The sequence below is a fragment of the Vanellus vanellus genome, assembly GCF_965231255.1.
Source record: "Vanellus vanellus genome assembly, chromosome: 26".
Classification (NCBI taxonomy): domain Eukaryota; kingdom Metazoa; phylum Chordata; class Aves; order Charadriiformes; family Charadriidae; genus Vanellus; species Vanellus vanellus.
In genome coordinates, this window is record NC_138931.1 from 4,294,004 (window position 1) to 4,311,754 (window position 17,751).

At 44.5% G+C, this 17,751-nt stretch overlaps 1 protein-coding gene across 1 annotated transcript in view; it reads left to right on the top strand.

Annotated features, from left to right (window-relative positions):
- Positions 1-868: 868 nt before the first annotated feature.
- The window catches only part of LRRTM4 (leucine rich repeat transmembrane neuronal 4), a gene marked incomplete at both ends in the record, with an annotated part of 226,485 nt that continues 209,602 nt past the window's right edge, over positions 869-17,751 (top strand). The window contains 2 exons of the mRNA XM_082495845.1: positions 869-872; positions 2,970-4,516. Of these exons, the coding sequence (XP_082351971.1) occupies positions 869-872; positions 2,970-4,516 (1,551 nt within the window). The remainder of the gene's footprint in view (positions 873-2,969; positions 4,517-17,751) is intronic.

Below are 17,751 nucleotides of genomic sequence, written 5' to 3' on the forward strand. Positions count from 1 at the left end.
AGGGGTCCGGGGCGGGACGATGGTGGGCAAGGCAATACTGTGTCTTTAATTTTCTTTTCTGAAGGAAGAAAGTCTGCATAGCAATGACAGGCTCAGTTGTTCGTGCCTTTAATGTGTGATCTGTTTTCTCCAGTGGAGGGCACTCAGTGTATCACAAACTAGAACATTAGCACCAACAAGCTCCGAAGCATCCTCGCTCTCTGGAAAGCCTTCCGAATTAGACAAGAGCTGCCTCTCAGCACAGCTACAAAACACTTCAAACCTGCCCAGCTCAATGGATAAACCTGCCCTGCGTAGCGTTTGAAGCGGGGTCTGGCCCAGCCGAGGAGGCCTGCCTGCGCCGGGAGCCGAGGATGGATCGCTGTGGCTGGGAATGGCAAAAGGCGGCGGAATGAGAAACGCTAGGTACCGGCGCAGGGTTGCTCGTTTCTCCCAGCGAAGTTGGTTTGCCTCCGTGGTCTGCGGTAGCTGTTACTTGCCGATTGCCACTTAATGCTGATGGTTCTCTGATGACTTACACAACGGCTCTCAGAGCTTAGAGTCCCTCCCTACCCCCCCCCACACACTCCCCCCCTTCCTTCGTCCTGTCTTCCCCACCCCCAACCCCTTCCCTATCCTTTCCCTTCCTCATCCCCAAAATTCTTGCTTGTCCTCTCTAGGGAACTTTGTGTGGGTTACTGGCATGCACGCTGGATGGCGGTGATGTGAGTGGCAACTGTGCTGTGACATGAAGATTCTGATGGTTTAAAGAAAAGAGACCGGTTTTAAAAAGCGAGACAGAGAGGCAAAGGAAGAGCAGAAAAAGGAAAGAGGGAGAAGAACACGGCTGGAGAAAGGGAAAAGGAGGACGTCCGTGGATGACAAAAGGATGGGTAAGTGAACTTTTCTTGTTTGTTTGCTAGCACGGCTGCAGCTGCAGGGTATGTTTTTCAGTGGGATTATTAGCTGTTCAAGAGGGGGAAACAGCCTAAACAGCAGCGGTGCATTCCTTTGCCAGGTGACTCACTGTACTTGCTATTGTATTTTTAGATCATGTATCCCCCCCCCCCGCCCCAGGCACACACACACCTTTCCTCCTGCAGTGGTTTTATATGTAGTTAATCTGTAAATGCCTGCACCGAGTTAAGGGCTGTAGAGAGTACGTTCGCTGTCTGTACAACCCACCCACACACCTGCACACGTATAGATAAGTACATGTATGCATGAGGCACACTCAGACAAAATTTTTTCTGGGTTTGTATCCATATTCCATGAGCCTGGAGTGGTATTATTTAGGCTGTCAGAAAGGACTGTTAACACTTTGCAGTTTGCGGGAAGCAAAAGGCGGGGGGGGAGGGGGGAGGTGGATTTTCTTGCATAGGTGGTTTTGAAAAGGCTTCTTCGGTCTTTGAAAAGATACCCCTAATATTGCTGCGAGATTTCCAGCAGGCGTTTGCCAGTCTTATTTTTTCAAGTGTGACAGGTTTATTTCCCTCCCTCCTTCCCCCCCAACCCCCAAGTCTGTAACAGCCAGAACATATTTCTAGCTGGCTGCTGCTGGCACAGAGGCAGTCGCAAAAGATGAGGATTTAACTGAAAAATCTAAGCGTTAAAGTGAAAGGCAGAGACACATAGTCAGGGGCGTTTCAGATTAGGGATTATTTTGCAGGATGGCCCCTTGATTTTAAAATTGGATTAGATAACTGCAGCACAGGGTTGGGGTTGTGTGTGAGAGAAATAATAAAGTAATTATTTGTCGAGGAGATACCAGCCCTTAAAATATTCCCTGCTGGACGAATGCATTTTCATTCTTTGCAAGATTGCAACTCTGGACAGAGGCACCAGTCCTAAAATTATTACAGGCTGAGGGAAGTGTGCGTATGTATGTTGGGTTTTCTGACAACCCCTCTGCCCCCTTTCAGAATTATTCAAAGAATGTGGAAAATGTGCCTGTCCCCCCCATAACAGCATTGCTGCTATATGATAAATTTGACATCTCAAATGCAAAATCTTAAAATCAGTATATCTGTGGAAGAGAGAGGGGAGTTAAAAGCCAAATATACCCCTTTAAACTTTCTGGTTTTTCTGCTGCTCCTAAGGCAGCATTTATATGTAAGTATTTGTGTGTATATTTTCGTAGACCATCTAATGTATATGCAGGAAAATAAATGCTTAGGTATTTGCAGCTACATCTAGATAACTATACATGAATATGTGTTAAGACTATGATTCATTTGAAAGAAATATGTCTTCTACCATTATCTTGGTATTGGGGTCCCATACTGGTGCTATATGCTGTACTTCTCTATATGGTCGAACTTTGTCTCTCTGCATCTATAGATGTATTTTAGGTACATAAAGAGAATGAGTAAACCTACTCTTAGATCACTCAATGCAAAAAGTAAAGCCTTTACTTAGCGTCTAATTTTACGATAAATACATGTTTTAAAGATGGGTCAAACTTTATGATAAGTACATTTCTCACTTTTTGCAGTAAATTTTGGAGGAATTGGACTTGCAATTGCTTTTATTAAGGAACACGTTTAGCAGCACGTAAACACCAGCAGCTTTGGCTCATTTCCCTTCCAGCACTATGGAGCATTCAGCACAGTGACTTGACAAATATGTTTATTGTTAAAACCTCAGCATCTAGCGATAAGGATATACCAGCTACGCTGAGAGATGATGTACAGGAGAAAAGCGAATAGAGAACAGGCTCTTGGTTCTTCTAAGGGATCATAAATCACACAGAAGTAATTGAATAACAAGAGTGGTACCGGTGACGGTGCGGGTAGGAGAGACGGCAAGCCAGAAACTCAAAGGACAGGAATTTACACGACAGAAAGTGCAAGACAGAAGGCAGACAGGTTGTCTTCAAAATCCGCTGCTTCGCTAATGCTTTATTTGAAACCCCATTGACGTTAGTAATCTGTTGGCGATTTATTCTGATAGCTTTACAATGCACATTTGTTTTCTTTTTAATATTGTAGGTTTCCATTTAATTAAGCAGCTGAGAGGCATGAGTGTGGTGTTAGTGCTACTTCCTATGGTGCTGTTTGTTATGCTTGCGGGGGCTCAGCGAGCTTGCCCCAAGAACTGCAGATGCGATGGCAAGATTGTGTACTGCGAATCTCACGCATTCAGAGACATCCCTCAGAATATTTCTGGAGGGTCTCAAGGCTTATCGTTACGGTACAACAGCATTCAGAAGCTTAAATCAAATCAGTTTGCGGGCCTGAATCAGCTCATATGGCTTTATCTTGACCATAATTACATCAGCTCCGTGGATGAGGATGCATTTCAGGGGATCCGCCGGCTGAAGGAATTAATTCTAAGCTCCAACAAAATTACCCATCTGCACAACAAAACGTTTCACCCGGTCCCCAACCTCCGCAATCTGGACCTCTCTTACAACAAGTTGCAGGTGCTGCAGTCTGAGCAGTTCAAGGGCCTTCGTAAACTCTTGATCTTGCACTTGCGGTCTAACTCGCTGAAAACCGTGCCGATCCGAGTTTTCCAAGACTGCCGAAACCTTGACTTTCTGGATTTGGGCTACAACCGCCTGCGGAGCTTATCCCGTAATGCTTTCGCTGGCCTTTTGAAGTTGACAGAGCTCCACTTGGAGCACAACCAGTTTTCTAAGATCAATTTTGCCCACTTTCCACGCCTCTTCAACCTTCGCTCCATTTATTTGCAGTGGAATAGGATCCGGTCTATTAGCCAAGGGTTAACGTGGACTTGGAGTTCCTTGCACAACTTGGATTTATCAGGAAATGACATTACAGGGATAGAGCCTGGGACCTTCCAGTGCCTCCCCAACCTGCAAAAGCTGAACCTGGATTCCAACAAACTCACCAACATCTCTCAGGAGACCATCAATACGTGGATCTCGCTCATCTCCATCACGCTGTCCGGAAATATGTGGGAATGTACTCGAAGCATTTGCCCCCTGTTTACTTGGCTTAAGAATTTCAAGGGAAATAAAGAAAGCACTATGATATGTGCAGGCCCTAAACATATCCAGGGTGAAAAGGTGAGCGATGCTGTGGAAACATATAATATCTGTGCTGAAATCCAGGTGGTGGTTACCGAGAGATCGTACCAGACACCCAAAACCCCCCCGAGACCCGTCTTCATTCCTAAACCTACCGTTTCCAAACTTGAAAGCAATCAGCCGACATCTGTTATGCCGAGCCCTTCTGCAGACCTCCCAACACCTGGAGTGGAACCAGAGTATGAGCACGTTTCCTTTCACAAAATAATCGCTGGGAGCGTGGCCCTCTTTCTCTCCGTGGCCATGATTTTGTTGGTTATCTACGTGTCGTGGAAGCGCTATCCAGCCAGCATGAAACAGCTCCAGCAGCACTCGCTCATGAAGAGGCGCAGGAAAAAGGCCCGAGAGTCCGAAAGGCAAATGAACTCCCCTTTACAGGAGTATTACGTGGACTACAAGCCAACAAACTCTGAGACCATGGATGTATCGGTCAATGGATCTGGGCCCTGCACGTATACCATCTCTGGCTCCAGGGAATGTGAGGTATGAACCATGATCCTCCTAAAACCATTTCAGCTGCTGGGAAGGAGAGGTAAATGTTTGAAGCTCTTGAGGTGTCTCTAAACGCTAGAAAGATTCATGAGATTATTATTTTATTTTTTTTTTTGCTTTTGGGTTTGCACAGTGTGAAAGCTTATCTCATTAAATAACAGCAGCCAGGGAAGTGATGGTGATTACTTTGAATAATTCAGACTTATAAAACAAATAGATTAAGTTGAAGTAAACAACTATGGTAAAGGCATCTGGAGTGTTATTCTCCATTTTATTAGCGGGGACTACAAGAGAGTCCTATATTGATGTGTTGGTAGAAACAAGAGGAGTTGAAGAACACTTTGTTTTAAAATAAATGTGGAAACCTCTTTACTCCAGACCTCACATCAAATCTGGAGGGGTTTATGGTCTATTTAAAAACAATGCCAGAGATTTTCTGCGTTTTCTGTCTGGTTCAGGAGGAAACCGGGGGTCAACAGGACCGGAGCACAACCTTACAGTGGGCATGCACTTGTTTTCCTGGAGAAGCAGGAGCATACCAGCTGCCTTGCTCGCTCTTCCGAACCTCAGCCTTGTAAAGGCCTCAAGTCAAACAGTACATTCCCAAATTCTGGGTTGGGACAGGGGGATTCTTGGGGTTTTTTTTATTTCATTTTAGTGATAAGTGAAGACTTAGCCTGAAAGACAACTCTACTGTAGTTAATAGCTTCACGCGCTTAAGGCCGCGTTATGGTTTTGACTCTGCAACACGGGGAATACAAATAGCAAAAGCTCTCAGTGCTGCTTTTGTCTGTTGTTCAACTTTGGCAAAAAAACCCAAACGTATTTTTTCATTGCTGTATTGCCAATGACTCTATTAATGTGTAAGTAAGAACTGTTTTTACTTGTGAATGCCATTGCTTATTCATACCTGGTGAGGAGGATTTGTGCGATTACATTTCAGTACTTGTTACTTAATCCTGCGCGTGATGTGGTGGTATTAGGGGACCATGGTTGGTGTTGCTTCCTTGGTTGTGGAAATCCTCCCTGAGAGTGCGTAATGTACCTGTTGAAATCCATTTATGCCAATTGGGTTTGCCTATGGTGGATTTTGACCCACGTCTTTGGCAGCCAGGTGGTATGGAAGGTGCGCTAAAGATGAGCAGTGGTGAGCAGGCTGCAGTGCTGGGATCCTCATTTTTTAAAAGTGGATGTTTTCACTTTCTGACAATAGGGCACCTTTAAGATATTTCATGCTTGGCACCTACCTGGTTTGGGACCATGGGATAAGAGGAATTAAAAAAAAAAAAAAGGTGTATGTTTTGGGGTTGCTTTCTGTGGAGCAGTGATCTCTTCAATAAAGAGAACCACCTGTCATACCCTTGGCATTTCCACCGCTATCATGTGAATGAAGGTGTGGTTTTTTTTTTTTCCTGTTAGCAATGCAAGTAGAAAGTAAGTGATGCTAACAAAGTTATTTTGGATTTTCCCTGGCTGTCACAAGGAGCATTAATCTGACCCGAAAGGCTGTCTGCTCTTCATGTTCAAGTTTGACACCGCTGAATTTTCATTAGCTTGAATAAAATGCTGATTAATTTACACCAAGATGATTTGGAAGACAGCTGAATCTGCACGCCGTAGCTGAAAGTCCATGTAATGAAACCATAATAGGTAATGGAATTTGGATCATGACTGTAGAGCACAGAAGATAGGGAATATGTGATGTTGCTTGAGAGACTGAAATTCAGATAATTTGGATTATGGTAGATAATAAGTTGAAGAGTCCTACCAGGTAAAGTAGCAGAAGGTCGATGTGGCGTAAGTTCCTCAAGTTGGTGTTGACCGTCACACACAACATGAAACACAAGGGGCCCCCAGTTCGCCTGGTTTCCAGGTGCCATCGAGTACCAGAACAATGTCGATCTGCTGCTATGTTCAGGTCAAGTTGAGCTGGTGCACAGCTTCGCGGAACTCAGGCCGCCTGTCGGGTTGGCTGTGGGATTCTTGGTCACGGTGTAAACCGGTAAGACTGTACCGAACATGACGGTGCTATGGCAGGCTGTGACGGGTAGAAAGATACGCTCTGTATGTGCGTGGGGATTTCGTATGCGTTGGCTATTAGTGCAGAAGAATGCGGAGACAGAAAACAGCAGATCATTGAAGGCACATGTAGCAACCATAAGCCCCCGCTGAAATACTATCTTCAGTGTGGATTTAACATTCTTCGTCTCCATAGCTACAAGGTTCCACTTGTAAAAGGATAGATATGCACTGTACAGTACTTAAAAATGGTAAGAAAAAACAATCCTTGGAGTGTCTTCAGCAGTGGAAAGGTTTTTACGTTTGGGGAAAAAAGAAAAGCAAATGGCGTATCTCGTTATTTACTAATTTACCTAAATGTACGCGCTTGGGGGAAAACTATGATTTGGTCCAAGTGGGGCGTAGCTCGGGCCCGTCCTCCCGTCGGCCTGACTTGCGCCTTCCCTGTGCTCAGACTGAGGTTTCTCCCAAAAAAGGACCACCGAGAGGGCAGCGGAGTGTCTGGTTACCAAAACGAAGGCAGGCAGGCTTTCAGAATTGATTGCTTTTATTTATGGAGTTTATTTTTTTCAGTACTATTTTTCGAATGATTGTCTGATTTCACGTGTCTACCCCCCCCCACCCCCACCCCCGCCTGTAAGCAGCTGAGGCGTCCAAAACCAGTGTGTCTTTCAGGGGGAGAAATAATGGCTTAGTCCCGTTTTAACCTGGGAAAGACACTCTCTTGCTGGGCGTTGGTGACCACGAACCGTTTCCGAGCGTGGCCCAAGGCCTTGTGAGCAACCCTGTTACCTTCACAGTGATGGTTTTATTTTGAGAAGCGTCCGACTCGCCCACGAACCGCGTATTTTCCGTGGCAGACCTGGCCTCGAAACAACACGCTTAGCTATTTACGCAGGTTCTTTTCTTCACAGCAGCTATGGGGGTGAGCAGGGGAGGTCTTTGTTGTTGTTGTTGTTTTAAGTTCGCTGAGATTTCTGGCGCGTAACACAGCCACAGAGGTGTAGGAGAGCTGCCCTGCGTTGGGTCCGTGCGCGGCAAGCAGGGGAGTTGCGGCGTGCGCGGCTGCTTTTTCGCGTCCGGGCTTTGAGTTATTCCTTGTATGGCAGAGAGCGCCAAAGTCAGGCTGGCTGTGAACGGGAGCAACTTTCTTGGCATCGGTGGGATTATAATCACTGACACCTGGCCTATGGTATTCCATTTAGTCTGTTGGCAAGGGTTTCTTAAAAAAAAAACCTGGATGCTTATGATTTTGGCTCTCGCCACCCAGTTAGCAGACTGCTGCTATCTCATTTTGGTATTTGCTTTGCTTTGTGCGCGTGCATCTTATTTCCTCTCTCTTTCGTATTTATTTGTACATTTGCTGAAGATCTGGGAGCCATAAAAAGCAATTTCATAAGCCAAGCTGTAATATGATCTCTTTCCTACACATCACACACCAAATATCGGTGTATAGCACACTGTGAAGGTATACGGGGAGAAGGAAGAAAAAGGTTTCCTCCTTTCCCCTGGAAGGTTATTCATCTCCCGTTTCTCGGGCTGGCAGTTACAAAACAAACAACAACCGACCAAACAAGTGAACATCTTTTCGGTGTTCACTGAGCAGAGTGGATGCGAAGCCCTTTGAGAGACGGTTGACACAGCCCCTGTGAGGTTAAGTTTTACACTTTTGCTTCTCGATGTCTAACTGTACCCCGGCGCTTGCCAAACAGCCCCACCTGTTCACATACGGCCGCGGCTCTGCTGCGATGCTCCTGTGTTTTCCACTGGAGTGAAAACCAGGGCATTTGTCACTTGTATTCATACATGCTAAATCAGTCACGCAAAATTATGTTCGCTTTGAATTGTGCTTCCTCCCCTCTTGCCAGTGGGAAGAAATGGATTGATAAAGGGATGCAGCATATGCAGAGGTGGTGGGCTGCTGTTGACCTCCTCCTTTTGAGCCTAATTTAAAAGGAAATGTTGACATGCCGCTGTTGTTTATTATTTATTTGTTAAACACCGTTGCTGTTTTGCTTTGAACAGGATGCAAGAAGGAGAAAACAAAATCATCTCCGTGGCCCAGATACTGTTTAGTTCGAGGTTCCAGTTCTGTGAAAGGTGTTCATGGTTCTGGAACCCAACTTTGGAAGGGCTGCCCAGGGCTCAGCATGAGCTTATGGGGTATTGTGACCTCATGAGAGAAAGCACTCAATGATTAAATTTCTCTTTTTTTTTTTTTTTTTTTTTTTTTTTGAAGAGCAGTGATCTTGCTTCCTTTGGTCATCAGCCCTATGTTTTTATAAGGACTACTTAGCAAGGACTTTGTGGCAGAGCTGTAAGTTCATCACAGCTTGAGGGAAAGGAGAAGGAAGGGGATTCCACAGGTAGTGCGTTACAAAGAGGAGAATGTGGGAGGTGATGAGTGGGGAGTATGGGAAGCAGTAATTGTTAATTGGATATTCTACTGTCGGCATTTTAGGGCCAAAGCGGTGCGGTTGTCTTTCCGGTGACCATGTTTTGGAACACCGCAGGATGAGCATTGTTAATTCAGCTTTCTCGTGTCCTTGTGTGCTATGGCTCCTCCTCTGCCTCTCTTTCTCCACCTCTCTGTGATTATAAATGGACTTTAAATTTTTGTTTGAGTTGTAAACTGAAGGGTGAATCAATCTAATGAAACTCTGTCATAAGCTTCGTGTTTGTATAGGGAGAGTAAGCAAAGGCTAAGCTGGTAGCGCTTTTCCTCGGTGCAGTATATCTGGAATAAATATGTCAGAAGCGGCTCAGAGGTGAAATCTTTTGGGCGCGGGGCCAGTGAGAGGTTTGAGGAGAAGGTAAATTTTAGAAATGTCTTCAGGGTTAGGAGCAGAGGTAGAAATCTGTGTTTGTTACCGTTCAGAGGCTGGGTTAGCCTTGCATGCTTGTCATTGCAAGTATAATGTCGGTGTACAGAAAGCTGTGCTATAGAAGTACAAGTGATGTAGCAATAAATGCAAAGGGGCACATTTTCCCGGGCTCAGCACTTGTGAAGTGTGAGATTTCCCAAAGATATTCCCAAAATGACTGACCGTATTTCCGGAAGAACTCAGCCAGCTGTGCATCAGCAGCAATTGAGACACTGTAAATTTGAAAAGGGAGCTGCAGAAGGATGCTGAACACTTCTGAAACTCTTACTCAGTCCTTATTTAGGTGCCTGGGTGAGAGATTAGCTTGTCTGAAATTTGGTCTTGCGATACAGGTGCTGCTGAGACCTTGAAAGGGGTTTGCTCCGAGAGAATGCAGATAATCAGTGGTAAAGAAACTGAACCCACATCCTCCAAATTGCCACTTGGGCTCGGGAACTTCCCTAACTGCATTTCAGACATTACATTTGCTCCGCTAGGTCTCATCCAGAGGCCGACAGTTTATCGGCAGAACTCTGCAATTGCACTGAGGATTTGTAGTCTGAAGCATAACATCCAACTGGGAGAGCAACTGATGGACCATCCTCCTCCCTGCCTTCTCTTCGCCTCTTTTTCTACTTCCCCTAATTTTGCCGCTTTCTAGAAACTTCATGGTTTGAGTTACGCGCTGTGAGGACTGCTCAATTGGAGAGCTTGCTGCTTTGTACAAGCTTTCTACAAGAGAAGAAAATACTGGTATTCCTGTTACAACCATCGCTCAGGCCCTGTGAAGGACTCCTGCATTGCTGGGATTGTGACGGATGCAGTTTGCCCTCTCCATCTCTCTTTTCCTTTCTCTCTCCCCTTCTGCTTTTGCTCAAACTCTGTGATGTGCTGCCAGTATTTTAAGGAGGAGAAAAAAAAAAAAAAAATCAATTTTAGTCCATTATGTAGCTCATGCCAGGAGGGAGAACGCTAACAGAAACAGTGAAGAAATCTGTTGAACCTATTCATTTGTGTTGTTTTTTTTTTTTTTCTTTTAAACACACACCAAAAAAATAATAATTAAAAAAACCACACAGTCTAAAAGGGGCAAACGATCTTATTAGTAAGTATCCTGCTGCTGGAAATGTTTCTCAAACTCTCCTCCAGAATAATAGAGTCGATGTGATTCTTGATGTTAAGACTTACCTGAACTCCGCGGGCTGTTGGAGCACCGAGCTGGCTGGGCTGGTCCCCGTGCTGCACGTCGCCAGAGCTCTGCATGTGCTGGTTTGCTGGTTTACTGGTTTACTCTGCTTCTTGGTGGCGATGCTCACCTGCTCCTTTCGGCAGACGATCGGCCCTGGTAGGAGAGCACGTGGCACGTTTCAAAGCCGTTGGGACTGCGGTTGAGGGCTCCGCTGTCTGACGCCCGTGGAGATGCTCTGCCCGCTCCGGTCAGGAGACCGCGGCGTTTCCAGCGGCAGAGAGGGGCGTGCAGCCCTCGGTCCTGCTATCCGTGCTGCAAACATTTTGACACGGAAAATTCCCGTGTGGTTTGTGTTTTGTAGCACTGCTAACATGCTGGTGTGCGGTCAGCTCCCGCCAGGTATTTCAGGACCGACCGCGGATGGGCTGCGGCAGTAACCGTTTTTGACACTAATCAGCTTTTATCACATCTGCCTGTTGCGCAGCCAAATAAGCTTAGATTGCGTTTAGATCTCTCCATCTACTCAAAAAGATGACTGGATCAATTCTGAGGGATTTCCAGGGAGTTGCTGTCTCTGTTCCTAGCTGCAAAATTCCGACTTTGGCGGAAGGCAGAGCGTGCGGCCGAGGGACGGTGTGGAGCCTGTTACTTGATGGGACTGTTGGCCTCTTGGCCTAATGCACTTGTTTTGTCTTTGCTTTTTTAAGTCACAGGGAAATAGAAAGCCTCTCCTGGTAGCCATACCGGTCATTCTGCTGCCATGGGCTCTGGAATGGGAATTGTTCCACCCGCGAGAACGGGGAGGGCAAGAAAGGGCAGAAAACGCTGCTCGTCTGTAATCTCTCACCGTCTGGGGTACGTTGTAGCTACAGCAAAATCTCCACTGTTGTTTCTTAGCTCAAGTATAGATTTATTTTTCTGGTTCTTTTGATACATTTAAATATAATTGGCTGGAATGTGAGAAGTCCATGGATGCTCGCAAGCCAGAGAATCTTTCCTAAAAGCTCTGTGGTTGCGCGGCTGTGTCTCTGTCAGCGGGAACTTCCTACGGAACATGAGAGGACTTTGCCAGGGTGCTTGAACTTCTCTCCTTTGTGCGACAAAAAAAGCAAGCGCTTTTTTGCATCGTAATTTTTATCTGAAGTTCTCAAAACTCATCAGTTAAGTAACGTTATCATAATTTTTACTTCCTCTGTCGTATAGATCATGACTTTATGCAACAGCTCTTTCCTATGAAGGTTCCATTTTTTTTCCCATTCTTTCACCATCGCTGTATTATTCAGTTTCCTCTGAAATGAAAAGAACAACAATAAGAAGAAAGAGAATATTTCTGGGTTTAGCCCATAGGGAAATTCACTAGCGTGATCACTTTGTTTACGCTCAAAAGCGGCGTGTTGATGTTGCGTGCTTGTATGTGTGTTGTTAATGTGAAGACCTAAAGGGGGAAGACTGAGCTTAGTCTTCATTTTGAGACTGAATTTTGTAAGTTCTTTTGTCACATAAAACTACTGAGTATTTTCTGTCTGAACATTTCAACTGCACTGCAAAAGTGTTACATCAGGAGAAAAATTAGATGGTTGTTAAGTCACTTTGTATTAAACGCATTGTGGAATGTGGCGTGTCCTTCATCACAACAGGCAGAGCTGAGTAATTATGTAGTGTACAAAGATCTTTTGATACATTCAGCATTGGGTGCGTGTGCAGTGCTTCCAGCAGCATACTGATATAAATATACATTGTAGAAAAAGCAGTCTCGATCTCCAACTTTTGACAGACAATGAAAGAACCCTTTTTAAAGCAGAAGGTTCATTGCTTTTTTTTTTTTTTTTTTTCCTGTGTAAAGTCTGGTCAAGATTTTTTTTTTTTTTTTTTTCCTGGTGTGGAAGAAGTAGGCTTTTCCTATGCGTTACTTGTGTTTTAATCCAATTAAGCAGCGGGCAATAGAAAGTGAAAGAAGTTAAGCTCAATGTAATGGTAGTGGTATTACTATGACTATTTGTGTTTGGGTGGCAGCTGACAACTCCCAAGTTTAACCTCCGTATGAAGATACTGAAGGAATCAGTTTGTGTCCGGGAGCGTAGGACACAGCAGGTCATCTAAAGAAGCAGGCGCAGAAGGAGGAAACGGAGACATGAAGAGCGAGTTCCTTGCAGGAGAGTTGACCAGTGAGTACTGCAATCTGGGTTTTAAGAACCCTTTGACGATACTCTGTCTATTGGATGACTCCAGCTCCGTCTTGCGCAGAGAAGAGGCCGCCCCGTGTTCAGCATTGCACTGTGCATAGGTTAAAACTCACTCCTGGGCATCAGGCCAAGGAGAGACCTATTTGGCACTGAGTAGAAGCTTCAAGCTCTCCGTGGGAAGGTCATTCTCGCTCTTAGTGCCTTGCGCTCTCATACACCCTAACTCAATTTTTTTTCCAATGCATAGAGTGTCTTTGATGGATAGACTTGAGTTGTGTGTTTTTGCTCATTTTCAAACTCAGTTCTCATTAAAAATCATCTTCTTCTGCATGATGGCCTCTGAAACCCCAGATGATTCTTCACTGCTCTCATCTTTCACTAACACATCCGTTTGGATTATCTTTGTGCTGTGATGGATGCTTTAAAAGGAACCAACAAGGCCATCAAATTCTTGCCCTGGTTCAACTAGCATTTGTTAATCTTCTAAATCATCTTGGGCCTGAAATGTGCTACTTCTTAAATTTAGAATGATGTGATTGCCTGAAGCCTCTCTATGTGTTAATTAAATCATCATAATTGTGGTTTCTTGAGACTGACAGGTTATAAATAGTTTTTCTTCCCCCCCTCCTGCAGCGGTTTGGTATGAATGACGGGCAAAACAGCTATTGTTTAAACTCTACATCTGATACTGTCCTTCCCATTCAGACTCTCTTTCTCTGCTATTATTTGATTGTCCTGAAATAATCGACAGTGTCATTCTTAAAGGCTAGTTAATTACCATGCACTTCTCACATTATGTGAAGATGAGAGAAATGATTTTTCTGGGTCATCATTATCCATTTAATTTAACAGAATGTGTATTAAGGAGTACCGAAGGGCAGGGCAGATGTTCAGCGTCTGTATGTACACACACACACACACACACACACACACACACAAACATAGGTTAGAACACACAAAACAAGTCCTAAGACTAATACATCTTAGTAATAATTTTATTTCCGTCTATAATGGCATGTCTCATCCAAGATTCTGTTGGAACAGACGGCTCAGCGTGGTGGGCCTTCCCCTGGAAGGTGTGTCCTGCTCTGCTGGAACTGGCCAGAGGCAGGACAGCTTCATAACAATACACGTTGTTTGGAAACAAACTCTGATCACAGTCCTTTGCAGTCTTAGTACCGAGAAGGAAAAAATGCTACAAATACTGAAGTTGACCAAGAATTTGTACAAAGCTCTCTACTCGACTTTTGATCTTCCCCAGCTTCAGAGCAGCTCTGTCCCACGTGTGTGAGAATGAGGTAGAAATGATGTTAGTGGGAACATCCTCAGGCTTGCGTTATGCATAATGCCATTAGCAATTCTGCATAATCCATTAGCAATTCTGCATTGCTCCCCTTTAATGTGGGTCTGCACACTGTTTACAGCTCTAATTTGTGGAAGAACCTAAGGCTAGATCTTAGTCTGCTTCTCTGGATCCTCCTTACTCTCCCAGTTATACAAGGAAACCGCACCAAGGTCTTCTACTCTTGAGTATAGAGATGTGTCATGCTGACCGGCATGATTCAGCGTTAAATAAGATTCAAGAATATATAGGAGAGAGCTCCTATGGAGGAAGCTCAACCTTTCTTTCCAAGACTGGAAGATGTCCTTCCTCCTTGTGAATTTGGCAAGCGAGGTGCTCCACCAGTCCGCCGTGGCTGGAGGCCACAAGATTTAGGAGCCGTTCTGAACTCTGCCGTTAATTTATTGTGTGAGCTGCGAGAGAACGTTTCTGTACAAACTGTCGGACTGTCAAAAAGAAAAAAAAAAAAAAAGCAGGCAAGGTCACGTTGCCTTCCATTAGAATTTGAGCATTGAAATCAATCCTTAAAGCTTTGAAAACTTCTCCTGTCTTCTCGTGGTCTTTGCCCTCCCCTCCGCTTACGCCGAGGGCCGGCTGGGGAGGGGGGGCTGTCGCTGGCTGCCTCCCCCGGGGCAGCGCGGGGTTGGGGCTTTAGCTGCTACTTCAACATGAAAGCAAAAAGTATTGTCTGGAGCCTTAAGGGACTCCTACCGAGTCTGTTTTGTTCCTAGCATAAAAGCCGGTCTGAAGTGGTCTGCTCTGTCTCGGGGTGGCATTAGCACATGCCTATTTAGCTCTTTTAAACTGTCTATACTATATTCAGATGCAACAGAGACTGACTTACAGCCACGCAGGTGCTCCCTCGTCCCAGTAGTTTTCTGCGGCGCACTGAAATTGCATGATTTTAATGTAAATTTCTGATCCATTTCCTTCCCCAACCTTATCATTTTCTTTCCCAGAGCCTCTAAATCATACCTTCGGCTTCTGGCATTAAAGGCCACGGCGATGTCATGTGCAAAGTGAAATGGGGAAATGGAGGCAGTTTGTGTGGTTTTGCCGTTGGAACCCAAACTGTACAAATCAAAAAAGGAAGCAGCCCACTGGCGATTTGAATTCTTAGAAATTTTTATGTGAAAACAAAATCTACGGGTATTTTCTTTGCTGCCTTTTCTTTGTTGAATATATTAAGAGTCCCAGTGTGCACAAAGCTTTGACGACCTGAGGAATTGATTAACCTTCTTCTATTTATGATTAGCTCCCAAACATTTATTACATTAGCTTCTGAGAACAAGGTCCAGACTTCTTTGTTTTCCTGTAATAGACAAGGGACTAGAATTAACATTGCTTCGGTGAGTTTTCCACGTAGGTTGTAAGTAAAAGGAGGCGTAACGGTGCGTATTCCACTGCCTCTCCTGTCTAGTGAAGATTGGAGGGGGGATATTTTACCCCGATGCACAAAAAATTTCAAGTGGAGAAGAGGCAGTTAGCCATCTGCTTTGTCTTCTTTTATAGCGAGGGCCACAAAACTTCCCAAAAGTTACACTGTTAATAAAACTAATAATTTATTCTGACAAAATAGTGCCTCCAGAGAGTCGCTTGAGGACCTACAGAGAGAAAACTCCGCTTCTCTGATAATTTGTTCCGAAGGTCAATAACCTTCACAGTGAAAAATAACATGTCCAGCTGTTAAAATCATTCCTTTCTCCGCAACGACATTAAGCTAATCTGAGAGGATGAGGTATCTGATACGCACTACGTGGCTGAGGATAGCTGTGTACGTTATCCGGCTCAGTGAGGAGCGGTTACAAACAAAACCGCAGAAGATGACGTGGAGGCCAGCACGCTGAAGTAGCCCCTCTCCTAGCTTTCAGGAAAATGACATTTTAATTGAGTCAATATCGGAAAACATACCTTTAGCCAAACTGCTGAAGTAAGCAGTTTTCAGCACGTTGCTCCTTCTGTTCCTTTCCCCCTGTTTCTAACTAGATCTCCAGCTGGTGATCTCTAACTCAGGGTCCGGCCGTGCTCTGCGTTGGAGTTCTCCACAGGTCTGTTGTGCGGGGACTCGCTGTCCTACGTGCCCAGACCCAGAGGAGACAAACGGAGACATCTGATGAGATAGATTGATGTCTGTGTCAAGCTCCATGTTTGTTTCAGTGGAAGAGTGATAACAATCTCAAGGTAATGGCATTAAAAATGCTTAGTAGTTTATCATATTATCATACTATGAAATACCGTTTAAAGTACATCACTGGAGTAGTGTGATGTAAGCTTGCATTAACTTGGAAGTCACCAAAAGATTTGTGTATGCTAAAGTCACTGTAAACAAAGCTCAATATTCTGTTACTATATTTTAAGATTAGTGCAAATTCTGAAAGTTGTGTTTCCTTTATTAGTCAGTGTATTTTAACAAGTTGTTATATATATATAATTTATATAATATATAATATATAAAAATATATATTATATATAATATGTATATTATTTATATATATAATATATATATAAAATTCTGTGATTCTGTGATATATGTTATAGCAGCTTTCCAGTGCCCAAAGGGGCTCCAGCAGAGCTGGGGAGGGACTCTGGATCAGGGAGGGGAGCCGTGGGACGAGGGGGAATGGTTTTGGACTGAAAGAGGGGAGACTGAGATGAGATATGAAGAAGAAATCCTTTGCTGTGGGGGCGGTGAGCCCCTGGCGCAGGGTGCCCCGAGAAGCTGTGGCTGCCCCATCCCTGGAGGTGTTCAAGGCCGGGTTGGACGGGGCTGGGAGCACCCTGGGCTGGGGGGAGGTGGCCCTGCCCAGGGCAGGGAGGTGGAACAAGGTGGTCTCTAAGGTCCCTTCCAACTCAAACCATTCTGTGGTTCTGTGACACCTGCTGTCCAACTCTAACGGGCTTTTTTGGCTTGCTTGCTTTAAACCAGCAAAGACTTTTTCACCCCCTACTCCCAAAATGTGGTGAGTTGTTGGTCTCAACTACATGGAATTTTATTGGTTTGCTTTTAATCAACTGCTACAATGGGGATATGAGTGCTAGCGATTTCTTGAGCTAGCTATATACCCATAAGAAAACAGGCTCTTGAAGGATAGGTGGTGTTCTAGAATAAGTATATTTAAGAGCTTCTGTCAATGCAGAATTTTGGTATCTGGAGGAAAAATTGAAGGCATTTGTCAATGATTCCAAGTCTGTCTTGTTCTGCAGAATTAACAAATGTTCCGGTTATAGGTAGTTAATTAAAAATCATTGATGAGTCCAGGAATTGTACCAGTTTTATTTCTCCCATTAATTTGACATGATAAACTGCTGAAGATGGATTCAAAGTTGATGTCAGAAGAGAGTGGTAATTTACAAAACACTTCCTGGAGCTCTCAGTTACTTCAGCAGTCAGGAGTAACTGAGATGCCACGTAGGATCAAGCTCTGTTAAAAACCATCTTGTAGTACTTCTGAGCTGCTTCTGTGCCTAGATCTTTCTCCCTGTCTCAGTTCATCACGCTTTTTTCTCCTTAAAGCACATGTCTTCTACCTAGCTCTCGGCATTGCTGGAATCATACCTTAAGCATTGTGTGATGCTTCGCAGCAGTATAGTTCTGTCTTGATTTGGAAAGTTGGACTCAGCACCCGCCT